Below are 19735 nucleotides of genomic sequence, written 5' to 3'. Positions count from 1 at the left end.
GGTAGGAAATGGTGCACAAGCAACAGGGATGACCGCAAGCTTGAGAATGCTGTCAAGCAAAGCTGATTCAAACACTTGGGAGAGCTTCACAAGGAGTGGACTGAAGCTGGAGCCAGTGCATCAAGAGTCACCACACTCAGACGTCTTCAGGAATAGAGCTACCAAGCCACTTCTGAAACAGAAACAACGTCAGAAGCATCTTACCTGGGCTAAGGAGAAAAAACTGGACTGTTGCTCAGTGGTCCAAAGTTTTCAGATAAACGTAAATTTTGCATTTCATTTGGAAATCAAGGTCTGGAGGAAGACTGGAGAGGCACAGAATCCAAGCTGCTTGAAGTCCAGTGTGAAGTTTCCGAAGTCAGTGATGATTTGGGGTGCCGTGGTCTGGTGGTGTTGGTCCATTGTGTTTTATCAAGTCCAAAGTCAATGCAGCCGTCTACCAGGAGATTTTGGAGCACTTTATGCTTCCATCTGCTGACAAACTTTATGGAGATGCTGATGTCCTTTTCCAGCAGGACTTAGCACCTGCCCACACTGCCAAAACCACTTGATTTGCTGACCATGATATTACTGTGCTTGATTGTGCTTGAAATGTTTTACTTTACTTGTAATGAATCTAGAATATACGAAAGTTTCACTTTTTGAATTTGAATTTGAATTTTAATGGTTTGAACGCTTTGTGTGTGCGCCACGTGATACTGGTACCCTCAAACTTGTCACATTTCTCTTGCTACTGTAATCTCAGTTAACAGTGTGCGAATTATTCAGTGGCCTTCAGATTGATCAACATTCTGTAGATTTTTGTTATGCAGTCTTTTGTGTAAGCAGTCGCGCAATTGGCTTATGTGACCCCAACTGATCAATTTAACCAATACTAACCAGTGTTTCATGAATTATGACCCGCCCAGCCTGTACATATATAGTAGCCATGTATATATAGAGGGGAGTGTGAGCGAGTGTGAGCGCCAATGAGCGCGCTTGACCCTGAAGCATCTGCTGGAGATCACAGTGACGCGCACACGCAGGAGGCATCACGCACACTGTATCCCTGGTGCGCCAAACCTCCTATTATATAACCAGCTACAAGATGTCCAAGCCACTGACGGACCAAGAGAAGAGGAAGCAAATTTCCGTGCGAGGTCTCGCCGGGGTTGAAAACGTCGCAGACCTCAAGACCAATTTTAATCGCCATCTGCACTTCACTTTGGTTAAGGACCGTAATGTTGCAACGAAGCGCGACTACTACTTCGCCCTGGCGCACACCGTCCGCGACCATTTGGTGGGAAGATGGATCCGGACGCAGCAGCATTACTACGAGAAAGACCCTAAAGTAAGAAACTCAAATGCCGCAGTTTCATCGTTCAGTCCGGGGTCGCACGTACACCACCGACAGACGGGAGGAGGGTCAGATCACACAACTGGCGACATAATGTTGCGCAGTAGAGGCTAGAGCCGCAACTCTGCAAAATACAAGAAAAATGACATTTTTATCTTTCTTGCAAGTGTAATACTGTGGTATTTATATTGCATCAGGAAATGCCGCTTAATGCATTAATGGTTCGGCAGATGGCAATGCCTTTTTACAACAATTGCATAAGCTTTCATGACTGATATCAGTAGCGACTGCATTCAATGTCCTGCAGATCAAGTCACACGAATGTATGGAAAGAGGGTGCCCTTGACAACTGTATCAACAGGTCAAATTGTTCTTTTATCATTGTTGACGGTGCGAGTTCGATAAAAAATATTAATAGGCCTATATGCTCGTGGTATATGTTAAAACAAGTAGACCTAATAGCTTTCTCTTATGCCCAACTGGAAACATCAATCAAATTACTGCACTGAACCGTTGCATTTACAAAACACACACACACACACACACACACACACACATACACACACAACAACAGCAAAAACATGTTTTCTACATAATTTCAGCATTTGATGCGGTTTTTATTTTTATAAACGTTACACGCTTAGATTTAAGTTTAAAAATCTTCAATTGACTGAATATGTTGTTGTCATCATAATGTCATCATAATTTCTGCATGTTTGTTGTGATTGGTTTTCTTGTGTTATTTTGCATACAGAATTGTGATTGGTTCAGTCCTAAAACCGGAACGAGAAGGTCTGCCGTTGTCACAAGGAAGCTAGTTTACATCCTTGACATATTACAAGCCCCCCCCCCCCCCCCCCCCTCAACTTATATTTTAAATAATGTTAACTGCAGATATTATTTTCTTCCATATAAATCCAAAAATACTATTTTTAAAAAGGAAAGGCAAAAAGAATCCTAAAACTTGAGTTTACCTACTTTGTAAGTACTTGTAATTCCTACAGGAAATGTACAATTCTGTTTTCTATTTTTTTTCATTCTAAAAATAAAGAGCTAAAACACGTGCAGTCTTAAAAATAATTGAAGGGTAGGATATAGTTTCTGTGTATTTGGAATTTGTCTGGGATCCTGGCAGAGTGTTCAACCTTAAATGCTGACAGCTAATGCTGCTATTTTTACATGAGCAATGTGTCAGAGACACAGCACAAACATTCTTCTGTCCTAACCTTTGTTATCATTTATAGACAAGAGACTAAATATTACGAACTAGTTTTGTGCACTAGCAAATCCTCCATGTTAGTTGTCATTGTGCAGCCTTCAATGATTGAATGTTTTGCAGTGGCGGTCAGTGAGGTCTCAGACGTCCATTACAGATTAGGCTTGTGTTGTGCACCTGTCACAATAATGCTTGTCATTAGATAGGCTAGTCTGCTCAGCAGCAGGGGCTTTTATGGCTCCTACTTCACTGTTGCTCGAAATGGCTCTCAGCTGTTGGCGTTAAATATATATATTTAAAAAAATTTTAATAAAAAAATGCTCTTTTTAAAATTGTATTCTTTATTTTTTTCACATTTCTCCTTATTTGTCTTACCTCTAGCGTGTGTACTATCTCTCTCTGGAATTCTACATTGGACGGACTCTTCAAAACACCATGGTAAACTTAGCTTTGGAGAATGCCTGTGACGAGGCCATCTATCAGGTGAGGACATATTTACAAATATTTCAAGCAAACCACAAACCCATTCAAAAAACCCATTGTATTTAGGATGATGGAACCACGAGTGTTAAAATTCTAACTCATTTTTGAGTTATGGCCTATAGGAATATGTCAGCCTTGCAGTACTCTGCAAGGAAGTAAATGTGAATGAATTGAAGTGTGAAATTTCTGCACCCCTAGTGGCGCAAAAAACTATTGCAATCTGGTGAATGGTCCTACTGCAGGGGTGTCTAAACCTGTTCCGGTTCCTGCCAGCGTCCTAGAGTTTAGCTCTAACCAGCTCCAACACACTTGCCTGGAAGTTTCCAGTGAGTCTGAAGATTAACTGGTTCAGGTGTGTTTAATTATGGTTGGAGCTAAACTCTGCAGGATGCTGGCCCTCCAGGAACAGGCTTGGACACCCCTGTCCTACTGTGTTCTACATAACAACATTGGCTCAGCCAGTGGTGTGTGTGTTTGGTGTGGGACTATTCATTTGTCCAAATAGAGGAGATCTATAATACACGGGGGACATTATCAGTTAGTAGTCCATTCATCTCAGTGCTTGAACCTTTAAAAATAAAATTTTGTATAAAGAAAGTGGCCATTTTCAGTCATCATCATAACCAGTGATAGCATAATAATAAATAAGGAGCTATAAATAAAGATCTTATGGATGAGATCTAGAGCTTTATGCATTGTAATACTTGCTAATCTTAGATCAGTTGCCCCTGGTTCTTTAATTCTAACTAAGAAATGAAAGACAAATCATTCTAGATATGCACTGCTATGCTGAAAAATAAAGCCCCCCCCCCCCCCCCCCCCTCAACTTATATTTTAAATAATGTTAACTGCAGATATTATTTTCTTCCATATAAATCCAAAAATACTATTTTTAAAAAGGAAAGGCAAAAAGAATCCTAAAACTTGAGTTTACCTACTTTGTAAGTACTTGTAATTCCTACAGGAAATGTACAATTCTGTTTTCTATTTTTTTTCATTCTAAAAATAAAGAGCTAAAACACGTGCAGTCTTAAAAATAATTGAAGGGTAGGATATAGTTTCTGTGTATTTGGAATTTGTCTGGGATCCTGGCAGAGTGTTCAACCTTAAATGCTGACAGCTAATGCTGCTATTTTTACATGAGCAATGTGTCAGAGACACAGCACAAACATTCTTCTGTCCTAACCTTTGTTATCATTTATAGACAAGAGACTAAATATTACGAACTAGTTTTGTGCACTAGCAAATCCTCCATGTTAGTTGTCATTGTGCAGCCTTCAATGATTGAATGTTTTGCAGTGGCGGTCAGTGAGGTCTCAGACGTCCATTACAGATTAGGCTTGTGTTGTGCACCTGTCACAATAATGCTTGTCATTAGATAGGCTAGTCTGCTCAGCAGCAGGGGCTTTTATGGCTCCTACTTCACTGTTGCTCGAAATGGCTCTCAGCTGTTGGCGTTAAATATATATATTTAAAAAAATTTTAATAAAAAAATGCTCTTTTTAAAATTGTATTCTTTATTTTTTTCACATTTCTCCTTATTTGTCTTACCTCTAGCGTGTGTACTATCTCTCTCTGGAATTCTACATTGGACGGACTCTTCAAAACACCATGGTAAACTTAGCTTTGGAGAATGCCTGTGACGAGGCCATCTATCAGGTGAGGACATATTTACAAATATTTCAAGCAAACCACAAACCCATTCAAAAAACCCATTGTATTTAGGATGATGGAACCACGAGTGTTAAAATTCTAACTCGTTTTTGAGTTATGGCCTATAGGAATATGTCAGCCTTGCAGTACTCTGCAAGGAAGTAAATGTGAATGAATTGAAGTGTGAAATTTCTGCACCCCTAGTGGCGCAAAAAACTATTGCAATCTGGTGAATGGTCCTACTGCAGGGGTGTCTAAACCTGTTCCGGTTCCTGCCAGCGTCCTAGAGTTTAGCTCTAACCAGCTCCAACACACTTGCCTGGAAGTTTCCAGTGAGTCTGAAGATTAACTGGTTCAGGTGTGTTTAATTATGGTTGGAGCTAAACTCTGCAGGATGCTGGCCCTCCAGGAACAGGCTTGGACACCCCTGTCCTACTGTGTTCTACATAACAACATTGGCTCAGCCAGTGGTGTGTGTGTTTGGTGTGGGACTATTCATTTGTCCAAATAGAGGAGATCTATAATACACGGGGGACATTATCAGTTAGTAGTCCATTCATCTCAGTGCTTGAACCTTTAAAAATAAAATTTTGTATAAAGAAAGAGGCCATTTTCAGTCATCATCATAACCAGTGATAGCATAATAATAAATAAGGAGCTATAAATAAAGATCTTATGGATGAGATCTAGAGCTTTATGCATTGTAATACTTGCTAATCTTAGATCAGTTGCCCCTGGTTCTTTAATTCTAACTAAGAAATGAAAGACAAATCATTCTAGATATGCACTGCTATGCTGAGAATGCCTACAAATATGTGTTTGATGAAAGATGAAACCAGGCAACAAAGCATGTTTTGTGTTCTCAGAGGTTACATACCTTCTTTGGTCCCTCTTGCTCTCATATTCTGTTTCTTCTCAGCTGGGTCTGGATATGGAGGAGCTGCAGGACATGGAGGAGGATGCTGGCCTGGGCAACGGAGGCCTTGGTCGACTGGCAGGTGAACTTAGTCTCTTTAAATGTGCTGATCGTGAGATTAATAGAGGGCTTGTTGTGATAGAGAGCTTAATTTCTCTTTTTCTGCAGCTTGCTTCCTGGACTCCATGGCAACCTTGGGCCTGGCAGCGTATGGATATGGAATCCGCTATGAGTTTGGAATCTTTAATCAGAAAATCGTGAATGGCTGGCAGGTAAAGCACACTTGCAACAATATCTCAGTGAAATGTATTTCACCTCTCTTGTTGCATTTGGGTCTTAGTAAATGATTGACATCATCTGACAGGCGGAGGAAGCGGATGATTGGCTGCGTTATGGCAATCCTTGGGAAAAAGCCCGGCCTGAATACATGCGCCCTGTGCATTTCTATGGTCGAGTGGAACACCACCCTGATGGAGTGAAATGGGTGGACACACAGGTGAGAGCAAAGCAACCATGTATCTATGTTTAATTGGAATGGAAATGTCATTATTCACATTGTGGAATACAAACTCATATTTGGGGCAGGGCTCTGAACCGGTTCAAGGAACGAAAACGAAAACCGGAAACGAACTAAATTTTATAGTTCCGAAAAGAATCGAAAATTTGAAATTGCCATTAACCGGTTAATAACGTTATTTTATCGTTCCATTTAATATTTGAAATTTGCTGTCAACCAATCACGAATTCCAGTAGTACGGCCTATGCCAATGTAACGCTGACGCCAACAAGTGAAATGCCCGCTCAGCTGTGAACTCATCATGGGTAAGTCGTAATGGCAATGCATCGGTGTTAGAGTTTATCCGAGGATAGTTTGAGAAGGATTCAACAGATCACACCCAACTGCAGCGCTTCTGTGAACGGAGAAAACAGAATAAAACTATAGGCTTACATAAAAAGGAATATAGGCATATACACGAAATATATTTCACTTAAATCACTGACAGATTTACAAAACGAAAGAAAAAATGTGCTGAGTTATGGTTCATTGTGACGCATTCCAAAGTTCTTGGAAAGGAAAACGAGACAGCAGAAAGTAGTTTTCTTTATCCAACTGCAGCGCTTCTGTGAACGGAGAAAACAGAATAAAACTATAGGCTTACATAAAAAGGAATATAGGCATATACACGAAATATATTTCACTTAAATCACTGACAGATTTACAAAACGAAAGAAAAAATGTGCTGAGTTATGGTTCATTGTGACGCATTCCAAAGTTCTTGGAAAGGAAAACGAGACAGCAGAAAATAGTTTTCTTTATTTTGCAAAAGCTTTACAGTTTTATTTATTTTGCAAAAGCTTTACAGTTTTATTTATTTTGCAAAAGCTTTACAGTTTTATTTATTTTGCAAAAGCTTGACAGTTTTGAATAATCAGAATCAGAATGAGCTTTATTGCCAGGTATGTTTTCACATACGAGGAATTTGTTTTCATGACAGAAGCTTCCGCAGTGCAACAGAACGACAGCGACAGACCAATAACACAGATAATAAAAGAAGAATAAAAAGTAGAACAAGTAAATAAGAAATAAAAATATATAAATTGACAATTGTATGTGCAGGTATATTACAATAAGACAATTTGAGGTGTAGACTAAGTGTGTGTGTTAGATAAATAAGTGTATGAGTGTATAAATAGTGTTGTGTGTTCCACAGTTATTGTCAAGTGTTCATGGGATGGATTGCCTGAGGGAAGAAACTGTTCCTGTGTCTGGCCGTTCTGGTGCTCAGAGCTCTGTAGCGTCGACCAGATGGCAACAGTTCAAAGAGGGAGTGTGCTGGATGTGAGGGGTCCAGAGTGATTTTGCTAGCCCTTTTGCTCACTCTGGATGAGTACTGTTTTTTCCCAGCCTCACTAGCTGCTGTCTGTCTGTCAGGAAGCTGTTGATCCACTGACAGACGGAGGTGGGCACGGAGAGCTGAGTTAGTTTGGGCAGGAGGAGGTTTGGGATGATAGTGTTAAAGGCCGAGCTGAAGTCCACAAACAGGATCCTCACATAAGTCCCTGGTCTGTCTAGATGTTGCAGAACATAATGCAGTCCCATGTTTACTGCATCGTCCACAGACCTGTTTGCTCTGTAGGCAAACTGAAGAGGATACAGCAAGGGTCCAGTAATGTCCTTCAGGTGGGCCCTTAAATGACTTCATGACAACAGATGTTAGAGCCACAGGCCTGTAGTCATTAAGTCCTGTAATTTTGGATTTCTTTGGGATGGGGATGATGGTGGAGCATTTGAAGCATGAAGGGACTTCGCACAGCTCCAGTGATCTGTTGAAGATCTGTGTGAAGATGGGGGCCAGCTGGTCAGCACAGGATTTCAGAGAGACTGATAATGTCTTGCTTCTACCTGTATAACCATCCAGCGTTGGTATGACCATCGTGCCGGCACCTCACGCGCACACACAACATATTTTTGCGACATTGCAGCCTGTTCATTATCAAAATAAAATAGTTAAAGAAACAAATAAAAAGTTACACTGCTCCGTTGTACAAAATCTGTTGCTTTCAGCGTGACCACCGCCTCACTGTAAAGGATGATGTCGATGAATGTACAAAGCCTAGCCTATAATAAATAATATTTTAGCATCCAGATATGTCGCGAATATGGAAACATTTGGATTCGTGCTGAATGAGAGAGGTAGGCATCAGTTTCACCTTAAATTAATTTGTTTTTGGATTGACGTTTTTATAGCCTAAACGCATAGCCTTAACTTTAGAGGATTTGTTGTGGAGAGAAACTAATAACTGTGTTTATAAAGTTTGTAAACATTTTGCTTTAGCTACCGCATTTTAGCCTACATTATTTCTGAATGTAATAGGGCTAATAAAATGCGACGTGAGCCTATAAGCTACTTATGTTTTTTTTAACACTCAAAATCTTGTACAAGTAGCGTTTTTTTAACAATGCAGCAAACATTTTTAAATATCTTAAAAATACTTTAATGTCTTTTGATAGTTTTTTCCCCTTTTGTTTAGTAGCCTACATTTGGCCAAAATCTAGAAAAGATGATGCTGTATTGGCTGTGAATGTTGAATGTTTCCAGAATTATAATGTAGCCTACATTGATAATAAATCAGCATATTAGAATGATTTCTGAAGGATCATGTGACACTGAAGACTGGAGTAATGATGCTGAAAATTCAGAGTTGCATCACTGAAATAAATTACATAAAAAAACTGTTATTTTAAATTGTAGTAATATTTACCAATATTTTAATAATAATAGTTTTTACTGTGTTTTTGACCAAATAAATTAAGCAATTGATTTTTGTTGAGTGTAAGAGACTTCTTTCAAAAATATAAAAAAAATCTTACTGACCCCAATGTTTTGAACGGTAGTGTACATCAGGAAGGTCAGCCTAAAGCAGAACAACCAATATGCAAAGCAAGACCTAGATTGTGACATCTTCCCATTAAATCTGTATCAGGTCGTCCTTGCCCTTCCCTATGACACACCTGTCCCAGGATACAGAAACAACATTGTTAACACTATGAGGCTCTGGTCTGCCAAAGCTCCATGTGAATTCCACCTCAAAGACTGTGAGTTCTCTTCAATCAATCAATGAATGTTTCTAAGACATTTTAACCAGCCCTATAAGCCTTATTATTCATCATAAGCTTTCATTATAAGCCTTATCATTCATTTATCATTATGTAAATATCTAGTATTACATATAAATGTGATCCTGCACCACAAAACCAGTACCATACAATACATTGTATGGGTCAAAATGATTGATTTTTCTTTTATGCCAAAATCTCATTAGGATATTATGTAAAGATCTTGCTCCATGAAGATATTTTGTAAATTTCCTACCGTAAATATATCAAAACTTAATTTTTGATTAGTAATTTGCATTGCTAAGGACTTTTTTCTCTTCGCTCTAAGGCGATTTTCTCAATATTTTGATTGTTTTGCACCCTCAGATTCCAGATTTTCAAATAGTTGTATCTCGGCCAAATATGGTCCTATCCTAACAAACCAATTCAATAAAAAAAAAATTGTACCCTTATGACTGCTTGGTTTTGTGGTCCAGGTTCACAAATGTAAATATAATTTATATATAAAAAAGAAACCTTATTGACCTCAAACTGTTGAATGGAAGTGCGAACTGTATCTTTGAGCCTTAGATCTTTCTCTCTCCCTAAACAGTTAATGTTGGTGGTTACATCCAGGCCGTTCTGGACAAGAATCTCGCTGAGAACATCTCCCGTGTGCTTTACCCTAATGACAATGTGAGTGCAACTCAAGTGATTCATATTAAGAAACAAAACTCATGACTCTTGGAGCCTAAATGTAGACAGATCCTCCTGTTTGTATATGCCAGTTCTTTGAGGGGAAAGAGTTGCGTCTGAAGCAGGAGTATTTTGTGGTGGCTGCGACTCTCCAGGACATCATCCGCAGGTTCAAAGCCTCCAAGTTTGGCTCAACTGAGGTGGTGCGCATGGATCTGACCACACTGCCAGATAAGGTAAGATAGTCCGGGAGCTCTTTGTTTCATGTTACACACCGGAGTGTAGAGAACATTCAACACAGTTTGTGTCATATCTGGTGTGATTTATTCATATGAATAATACTGAATAATAAAACCTAATGCATTAAAAACTGTTAAAGAGGTCCTTCCTTTGTCTGTTTTGTTCAGGTTGCTATACAACTGAATGACACTCATCCTGCAATGGCCATCCCTGAACTGATGAGAATACTGATGGATGATGAGAAATTGTCCTGGGACACGGTGAGCTGAAAAATCCTCGTTTATCATGCTCAAAAAAAGATATGCAGTCAAACTATAGGACTATTAAATTGATTATTAGGGGTAATATAAGGACATGACATTTAAATTGGCTGATTTCTAGAATGGAGCCTTTTTACTGAATGTGATGACATCTTAACAGTTGTGAACATTGTTAATCAAATTTTTTCTGCATTTTTTATATTTTCAATTTTTACATTTAATGTACATTTATAACACTATACTGTACTTTTTATTGTTTTACCTTGACGGTACATTTCAGAGAACTAGTTAATTGGCGACAAAATTGATATTTGGTCTTTTTGCTACCATAATCAACCTCTCGATACTTTTTACTCTTGTGGGAACACAAAAAATATACTTCTTGTAGTTTCCTTTCACCACTATAGAAGTTTACTCAGCTATGACTTTCTCTTCTGTGAACCCCAGAAATGTGAAAAGGGTCCATAAAATTTTGCCCATGTGGACAAGACCATAAGGGCGTGTTCACACTTGGCGTCTTTTTTGGCAAGAAATAGTTGACAAGAGCGCTTTTTCAGTAAAATAAAAAGCTGACAGCGTTTTAGTTACAAATAGCAGCCGAGGGCGTCTTTTGTTGCTATAACAACAGCTACAAAAGTAGCCTAGCGCTATATGCTGCAGAAATGTCGAGAAAGAGTAAAAAGTTGGCTCTTGCGTTGCCTTTTGAAGTTAACGGGGAGGAGAATGTCGGTTCACAATGATGTTTGTGGGTGCGCAACATTATACAGGGAAGAAAACAGTATGGTGCTTACAACAATTTAGTTCAGGAGCTCCGGTTGAATGATGCACGGTTTGTGGCATATTTTAGACTAAGTTAGATACAGTTTTGTGCTCATATAATACAACTCCTTGTGCTCCGAAACTAGTACGAACGAATCTACCGGCTATCTTTTCCATTTTTCTTGTTGTTTTTGTTGTTATGGAAATGACTCGCCACTCGCTTGTCATTGGTCAGCTGTCAAAAAAGGCGCTTGACCTAGGGCGTTTTTTTTTCTTCAGAAAAGTTGAATTTTTTTCAACTTGAAAAGACGCTCTGAGCTGCAGAAAAAGACGCCGGCAGTGGCGTTTTAAAAAGCACTCAGGACTTTTTTGAAAACACGGTTAACTCCATAGGATTATAATGTAAAACAGACGCTGACAGCGTCAAAAAAGATGCCAAGTGTGAACATAGCCTAATGTTGTACTCCTCTTCTAATTTCTGTTTTTCCATCGCTCTGCCACTACTTGACTTTCTGTCATTCTCTTTCTTCTCAGGCTTGGGACATCATTGTGCGTACTTGCGCATATACTAACCACACTGTCTTACCAGAAGCTCTGGAACGCTGGCCTGTCGACCTGTTCCAAAACCTCCTGCCCCGTCACCTAGAGATCATCTACGAGATTAACCGACGTCACCTGGAGGTCTGGGAACAGATGTTCTCTTCATGGCACATTGCATTTGAAATTTACTTGTAGATAAAAAATAGATTTGATGTGTTTTGAAGGGGTTGGGAGATCAGTAACTGCATTTGGACTGTAGGACTGAAGGACTGTGTCCACTCCAAATAAGGAGTAAACTGCACAGTGAGGTTATATAAACAACCTCTTCTGCTCAACATGACTCAGCATCCAGTAAATTGCAGATGAAGAAAAGTAACTTCCCATGTACTTTCTTGCCCGTTACGCTCTGTTTTGACCTTACATCTTCTGTCTGGTTTCTCAGCGGATCTCTGCGCTCTACCCTGGTGATCATGATCGTTTGAGACGCATGTCTCTTATTGAGGAGGACGGGCAGAAGAAGATCAACATGGCCCATCTCTGCATCGTTGGCTCTCACGCAGTCAATGGCGTGGCACAAATCCACTCAAACATTATTAAGGACACTGTGTATGTCTTTTAATGTGTTTACATTACAGCTCAGTGGCCCCAAAAAAGTATTTGGACACCTAAATCACATTTAAAAATATATTCTACTCTTTAAAAGTTTGGGTTCAGGAAGATTTTTAATGCCTCCAAAAGAAGTTTCTCAAGTCTCTCACCTAGGCTGCATTTATTTGATGAAAAATTCAGTAAAAACAGAAATGCTGTAAAATATTATTACAATTTAATGTTTTCTATTTTAATTTATTTTAAAATTAAATTTATTCCTGTGATGACAAAATACATTTTTCGCCAGCCATTACTCATAATCATTCTAATATGCTGATTTGGTGCTCAAGAAACATTTCTTATTATTATCATTGTTGAAAACAGTTGTGCTGCTTAATATTTTTGTGGACAGCCTGAAAATAGAAATACTTTGTAAAGTTAAAAATTTATTTTCTGTCACCTTTGATCTGTTTAATAAATCCTTGCCTAACAAAAGTATCATAAAAAAAGCCCAAACATTTGAATATGAGCATTTATTTTGAGGAAAGACAACATAAGCATATTTGTCCACAGCAATGACATTCATATATTTGCATCTTAAATGTCCAAATACTTTTAAAGGCCACTGTTTATATCAACATAATATGTCTGTCATTACGATAATTTCATGTAGTGTTTAGCCCTGGTTAAAAAAAGCTCTATCTAATTTGGTTGGGTTGATTCTGTGTTCAGTTTTAAGGACTTCTATGATGTGGACCCACAGAAGTTTCAGAACAAGACCAATGGTATCACTCCTCGTCGCTGGCTTGTCATGTGCAACCCAGGACTGGCTGAGGTTATCGCTGAGGTAAAGAACATTGCTGATAAAAAAGTTAGCAGTACATGTATGAACAGGTAGGGAGCACTACACTCTTAAAAATAAAGGTGCTTCAAAAGGTTCTTCACAGCGATGCCATAGAAGTCAAAGGTTCTTTAAAGAACCATCTCTTTCTTACCTTTTTATAATCTGAAGAACCTTTTTTCACCACAAAGAACCTGTTGTGAAACAGAAAGGTTCTTCAGATGTTAAAGGTTCTTTATGGAACCATTTAGACAAAAAGGTTCTTCTATGGCATCGTGAAGCACCTTTATTTTTAAGAGTGTACTGAGAAAACATACACAAAGTATAATAATTCATTACATTTATATAGCGCTTTTCTAGGCACTCAAAGCGCTTTACATTGTCAGGGGGTATCTCCTCATCCACCACCAGTGTGCAGCATCCACCTGGATGATGCGACGGCAGCCATAGTGCGCCAGAACGCCCACCACACACCAGCTTATTGGTGGAGGGGAGACAGAGTGATGAAGCCAATCAGCAGATATGGGGATTGTTAGGAGGCCATGATGATCAGAGGCCAATGGGCAAATTTGGCCAGGATGCCGAGGTCACACCTCTACTCTTTTCGAAAGACATCCTGGGATTTTTAATGACCACAGAGAGTCAGGACCTCGGTTTAACGTCTCATCCGAAGGACGGGATATAATAACCATAGTAGGGATGGGTGATACCTCTAATTTTATTTTCAATCCGATACCGATATTTTCAAGCCCAGTATCGCCGATATCGATACCGATACCTCTAAACTAAACTGATCTTTTAAATTATTAAAAGAATATAATCAGTAATTATACTCACTTACTATTAGATTTTAAAGCCATGTTTTTTAACATTTCATAGGCCTTTTTTGTTTACACTGTCAGAAATAAAATATACTATAATTGTACATTAGCCCTATTAGGGGCAGTAACCTCAAAGGTGCAACTATACCCCTAAAAGTGAGCATAGTGGTACCATTCAAGTATGCATGCTTTAAGGGTAGATACATTACAAAGGTGAACTTTTGAGGATACCTCATGAGAAATAAACATGGTGTTACATAAGTACTAAAATGTATTATTATTATTATTACCATGGTAAATTTGTGGTTACTTCCATTTTAGTACAAATACTGTGGTAAACTGTGGTTACTGTAATAAAACCATGGTTAATTTTTGGAAAAGGCTGCCAGGCTGTTGGACCCCTAAAGGAGAAACTTTAGCATATTTTTTTCTGACATATTTATTAACAGCAATTACAGAACATAACACAATCCATTTGAACTTTTAACAACCAGTTTAAATAAATTTACTTGCACAAATTAGCCAATTTAAAATAAATTTTGGGGTCAGTAAGATTTTGTAATTTTTTTTAAAGTCTCATGCTCACCAAGGCTGCACTTATTTGGGGGGGGGGAACAGTAAAAGCAGCAGTATTGTGAAATATAACAATTAAAATAACTATTTTCTATTTTAATATATTTTAAAATGTAATTTAAAATGCATCTGTGATCAAAGCTGAATTTGCAGCATCATTACTCCAGTCTTCAGTGTCACATGATCCTTCAGAAATCATTCTAATATCATTTGCTGCTCAAGAAACATTTATTATTATTGCTGCTTCATATTTGTGTGGAAACCGTGATGCATTTTTCAGAATTAATTTTATATACAGTAACAATGTTATGTAGGCTAATGTAATAATGTGGCAATGGTTTCTATAGATCTACTTAAGCTTCTGATGCTTTTGGGAAACGCAGCCCTATTTGACCAAGCTCTGTGAGCCATGCGTCAGCAGCGAACGCTGCCTGTGATTGATTGGTTCTGTCTTTCAGCATTTGCGTGTGTTCCGATGAGCAGGAGAAATGGTTCTATCCAACACAATTATTCGCTAATATACTTAGAAGCTTTATGCACCGAATTTCTTGATAAATTAATAAAATTAATGGTTAAAAAATGCACTTTAGAATCAATATTTTTATGTGAGGATCGATCTTTTCAATACAACATCAGTATCGAAAGTATCGATACTTAAGGATCGATCCGCCCATCTCTAAACCGTATTTGATTTTAGTCCAAGCCAGTCAAAAGCTTTGTGTGAGAAACACTGTGAAATTTAAATCATAATGTCTTGTGTTAAACATTAGAGAATTGGAGAGGAATACATCCGTGACCTGAGCCAGCTGAAGAACCTCTTAAAGTTTGTGGATGATGATGCTTTCATTCGAGACATTTCCAAAGTCAAACAGGTGAGACAGAAAATATCCCACAGTCAAAGTGAGTTGTGCATATTCTACATAAACATGATTGCCACCACATGATATATTGCTTTGTCTTTTTCAGGAGAGTAAGATGAAATTTGCGATGCATCTAGAAGAACAATACAAGGTGACGATTAACCCACACTCCATGTTTGATGTTCACGTGAAGAGGATCCATGAATACAAAAGACAGCTGTTGAACTGTCTGCACATCATCACCCTCTACAACCGTAAGTCAATAATAATTCAGGTTTCTCTTGAAACAGCTAAATATTATTCCAGCTTTACAAGCTTCCCATTCAATGGTGAAACCAAGTCATGCATATCTAGTATGCTACTGGAAAGTTTGGAACATTTATTTCATAACTTTTCATATACTACTTTTATTTCAGTAGGCAGTATACAGTGTGTACTGTGCAGTATGCACTAAACAGCAAGCTATTATTCCTTTCCAAAGATAGTCTACTTTACCTTTACTATTTTGTGTGATCAGGCATCAAGAAGGAGCCCAACAAGGCCTGGACTCCTAGGACCATTATGATTGGAGGAAAGGTTAGACTGATCACTTCACTGACCAATCTGTTCTATTCTACTCAAGTTTGAATGCTAATTGGCTAAATCATGCATCTTCAAGGCCGCTCCTGGGTATCACACAGCTAAGATGATCATCAAACTTATCACAGCAATTGGAGAAGTGGTAAATAATGATAGTGTGGTGGGAGATCGTCTGAAAGTCATCTTCCTTGAGAACTACAGGGTTACACTGGCTGAGAAAGGTAGAATGCAAACTTAGTGACAGATTTTATCATTGGATCAGCTTCCTGTCTTATTAATTCATTCACATAACTCGCTCTGCCTGCTTCTTTCTCTCTTTTTCAGTCATCCCTGCAGCTGACCTGTCCGAGCAGATCTCCACAGCAGGAACAGAAGCTTCTGGAACAGGCAACATGAAGTTCATGCTGAATGGAGCTCTGACCATCGGCACCATGGATGGGGCTAACGTGGAGATGGCAGAAGAGGCGGGAGAAGAGAACTTCTTTATCTTCGGCATGAGAGTGAAGGATGTGGAAGCTCTGGATAAGAAAGGGTGACAGCAAGCGTCAATGAACGATTTGCTGAATAGCATTTTATTTGTTTGTTTTAGCGCATTCATTTATTCATGTTTATGAAAGCTTTATCTATTTAAATTAATTTTTTTGAACATTCATCTATTTAAACAGAGTAATAAAATTCAAATGTTCTCAGTTTTACTGCACTGAAGGAAACGTTGCAAATGACTTAGTTGAAGTTGGTTTATTTCCAGATATGATGCCATGGAGTATTATAACCGCATTCCAGAACTAAAGCAAGTCATGGATCAGATCTCTGGAGGATTCTTCAGCCCTGGAGAACCTGATCAGTTTAAAGACATTGTTAAGATGCTGATGCACCATGACAGGTAAGAAAAGCAAAAACAAACAAACAAAAAAATCCCAAAAAGTGCTATGTCTTTTTTGGATATCTATGTCCATTTCTCACATAGCCACAGATTAACAGTGATCATATAAATTGTTAATTATTTTGGTTGTCTGGTGTGATTGCAGGTTCAAGGTGTTTGCTGACTATGAAGACTACATTAAATGTCAGGAGAAAGTCAGCGCCCTGTATAAGGTTTGTATTACAAAAAACATGAAATGTTTCAGCGTATTTCAGGAAGAGTTTCTAGCCAAAAGCCTTTAGTTTAATCAGAGCCTGGCTAAACTTATTTGCTACAAACTTAATAGGAAGGACATTTTCATTCTAGAGCGCATTTTATTAGACAAAAATACATTTGTACAAAAGTTTGGGGTCCGTAATGTGTTGTTTTTGAACGAAATCTATTAAAAACATTCTGAAAAAATGTATCATAAATTCAACAAAAATATTAAGAAGCACTGTTTTAATAGTTGATAATAATACCTGTCCCAAATCAGCATATTAGAATGGTTTCTGAAGGATCATGTGATGCTGAAGACTGGAGGCTGTTGAAAATTCAGCTTTGCCATCACACGGACAAATTACGTTGTAAAATATATTTGAACAGAAAACGGTTATGTAAAATGGTAATAACGTAGTAACATTAACGGTTTTAGTGTATTTTTGATTAAATAAATGCAGCCTAGGTGAGCATAGCGTACTTTCTTCAGAAACATTAAAAAACGTACAAACCCCAAACTTTTGATCGGTAGTGTATGCGAACAAAATGAGTTATTAATATTTTTGGTCCATTTTGCCTGAAGGAGACAATGTTTATATGTGACATCATTTTGAAAGCTGAATTAATAAGCTTTCCGTTTATGTATAGTTTGTTAGGATAGGATTTGGCCGAGATACAACTATTTGAAAATCTGGAATCTGAGGGTGCAAAAAAATCTAAATATTGAGAAAATTGCCTCTAAAGTTGTCCAAAAAACAAGTTTTGGATCTTTCAATTCAAGATGACTGTTCCATCAGTGACAGAACACAAGTTTATTTAAAAACATGTCCTATAATTCCCTTCTAATTTAATGTAATGCTTTAAAGAGCTTTAACACACAACAGAAAACCAGTGCAGGGCCTGACTCGAAACGTGTTCCTTTTCCTCGTTCTCAAACAGAATACTAAAGAATGGACCAAGATGGTCATCCACAACATTGCTGGTTGTGGCAAATTCTCCAGCGACCGCACCATCGCCCAGTACGCTCGTGAGATCTGGGACATGGAGCCTAGTCTGGAGAAGATCGCAGCCCCAGACGACCCCCGCTAAGTCGTTCCACAGCATCAAAATCTTCCATCTGTTGTAGCTGTTCTCACATTCAGTTTATCTACCATTGTGACGATGTATAAAGGTGATTTTAACATTGACATGTCATAGGAGATGTTTCTCCATCCAGAATACCTCACAACCCTGCTCCAGCGACGAGCTGTCAGCGCATCTAGCTTTGTGGCATGTTAATAATATACAGTATGTGTTGGTGTAAGAATGTTAAGTTTTTTTCTGTGAAATATTATGAAAAGATATGAAGTATTTGTCTATCCATGCCAGCAGAACAGCACAGCCTCATCCTGGAGAACCGAACATACACTGTGAGGGCAAAGTATAGCAAAAACCTTTATTTTGCTACATATCACAGCATGATGATGACAAAGTTGTGGCAAAATGTTTGAATTTTGAATCACTTATACTCTATTTTAGTTTTGACAAGCAGTTATTACGTGAACAGTTTGGGCTTTAATGACTTAAAAATGGCACAATATAAAATACCTGTCTGTCACATGTTCTGACTTCGTAAAAAGACCTGCCTTAACCATACAAGTGTTGTTTGTGTATGTTTAGGTCTAAATCTCTGCCTGTCTTTCATTGGCCTCTTGATGCTCATGACTTGTTCTTTCACCCGCAGAGCTCCTCACTTTAGCACATTAGGCATGATCTGTCACTTTTGTCCTCATGAAGTGTTGTATTCTTTCCACATATACTGTTGTAACTCTGGACTGGTTTTCACACCACATAAAATAAGACCTGCAGGAATGATGGGGCCCTGCAGAAAACTTTGCTTGAATCCAGTGAGGTAGCAAAACTAATATAGCACTGAAGTGTGATTCTCTATACCGACCAGGCTGCGTTCAAGACCCTGACATGTATTTACTCTGATATATTGTGATAGACTTATATATTTAGAATAGGAAATTAATGTATGGTGCAGTGCTTTTGGAATTGCAAATATGCAATTAAACTAGGCATAAATTGGTGGCTTAGTGATAATGGATGGTGGTTTATTTATGTCACCCTTACATGGACTTGCAACCGAACCTGCAACTTATTTAGTTAGCAGCTCCAGCCGCCACCGTCCCCTCCAGTGATCTTGTCGAGTATTCTGTTCTCTCTGAATGTTCTGCCCGTATTGTGGGTGACAACACACACCAAACAGACCTACTGATGCCCTTGAAGAGTGACAAAATGAAATAAAGATATTAAGAGTGATGCTGTTTCTGCTTTTTGCAAGTATTATGTTGGTCTTACATGTGACAATACTATCTTTCAAAAGTTTTGATTTAAAAAATATGTTTTTTGAAAGAAATTCAGAAATCCTTTAGAAATCATTCTAATAATATGCTTATTTGGTGCTGAAGAAACATTTATTATTATCAAAATAGAAAACATGATTTTGTTTAGAAATCTTATGCATGTTAAACAATGTTAAAATCTTTACTCCTACTTTCTAAATTGTATTTATTGCATCCTTGCTGAATAAAATAATTATATATACTTATATATATTTGAAATATGCTAAATGTAATGGATATTAATGTATTATAACCAGCATTTTAATCAC

The 19735-nt window shown here is 38.1% G+C and overlaps 1 protein-coding gene across 2 annotated transcripts; it reads left to right on the top strand.

Annotated features, from left to right (window-relative positions):
* Positions 1–963: 963 nt before the first annotated feature.
* Positions 964–19123, top strand: LOC107562665 (glycogen phosphorylase, muscle form-like). 2 transcript variants are annotated; one of them, XM_016247351.1, is made up of 20 exons: positions 964–1330; positions 2934–3035; positions 5608–5686; positions 5773–5876; positions 5969–6100; positions 9091–9202; positions 9816–9898; positions 9991–10134; positions 10306–10398; positions 11692–11838; positions 12140–12303; positions 13018–13132; positions 15291–15392; positions 15487–15634; positions 15898–15956; positions 16039–16180; positions 16284–16491; positions 16708–16842; positions 16988–17054; positions 18019–19123. In XM_016247351.1, the coding sequence occupies exons 1-20, from the start codon at positions 1088–1090 to the stop codon at positions 18166–18168; spliced, it is 2529 nt and encodes an 842-aa protein (XP_016102837.1). In that variant the 5' UTR covers positions 964–1087; the 3' UTR covers positions 18169–19123. The 2 variants fall into 2 exon arrangements, with proteins under 2 accessions (XP_016102837.1, XP_016102844.1); XM_016247358.1 differs by lacking the exons at positions 964–1330; positions 2934–3035 and adding an exon at positions 4573–4694.
* Positions 19124–19735: the final 612 nt, after the last annotated feature.

Source organism: Sinocyclocheilus grahami, unplaced genomic scaffold (assembly GCF_001515645.1).
Source record: "Sinocyclocheilus grahami isolate Dianchi unplaced genomic scaffold, SAMN03320097.WGS_v1.1 scaffold24.1, whole genome shotgun sequence".
Classification (NCBI taxonomy): Eukaryota; Metazoa; Chordata; class Actinopteri; order Cypriniformes; family Cyprinidae; genus Sinocyclocheilus; species Sinocyclocheilus grahami.
The sequence above is the reverse complement of the archived record's forward strand: the minus strand, read 5'-3'. Positions and strand labels throughout refer to the sequence as shown.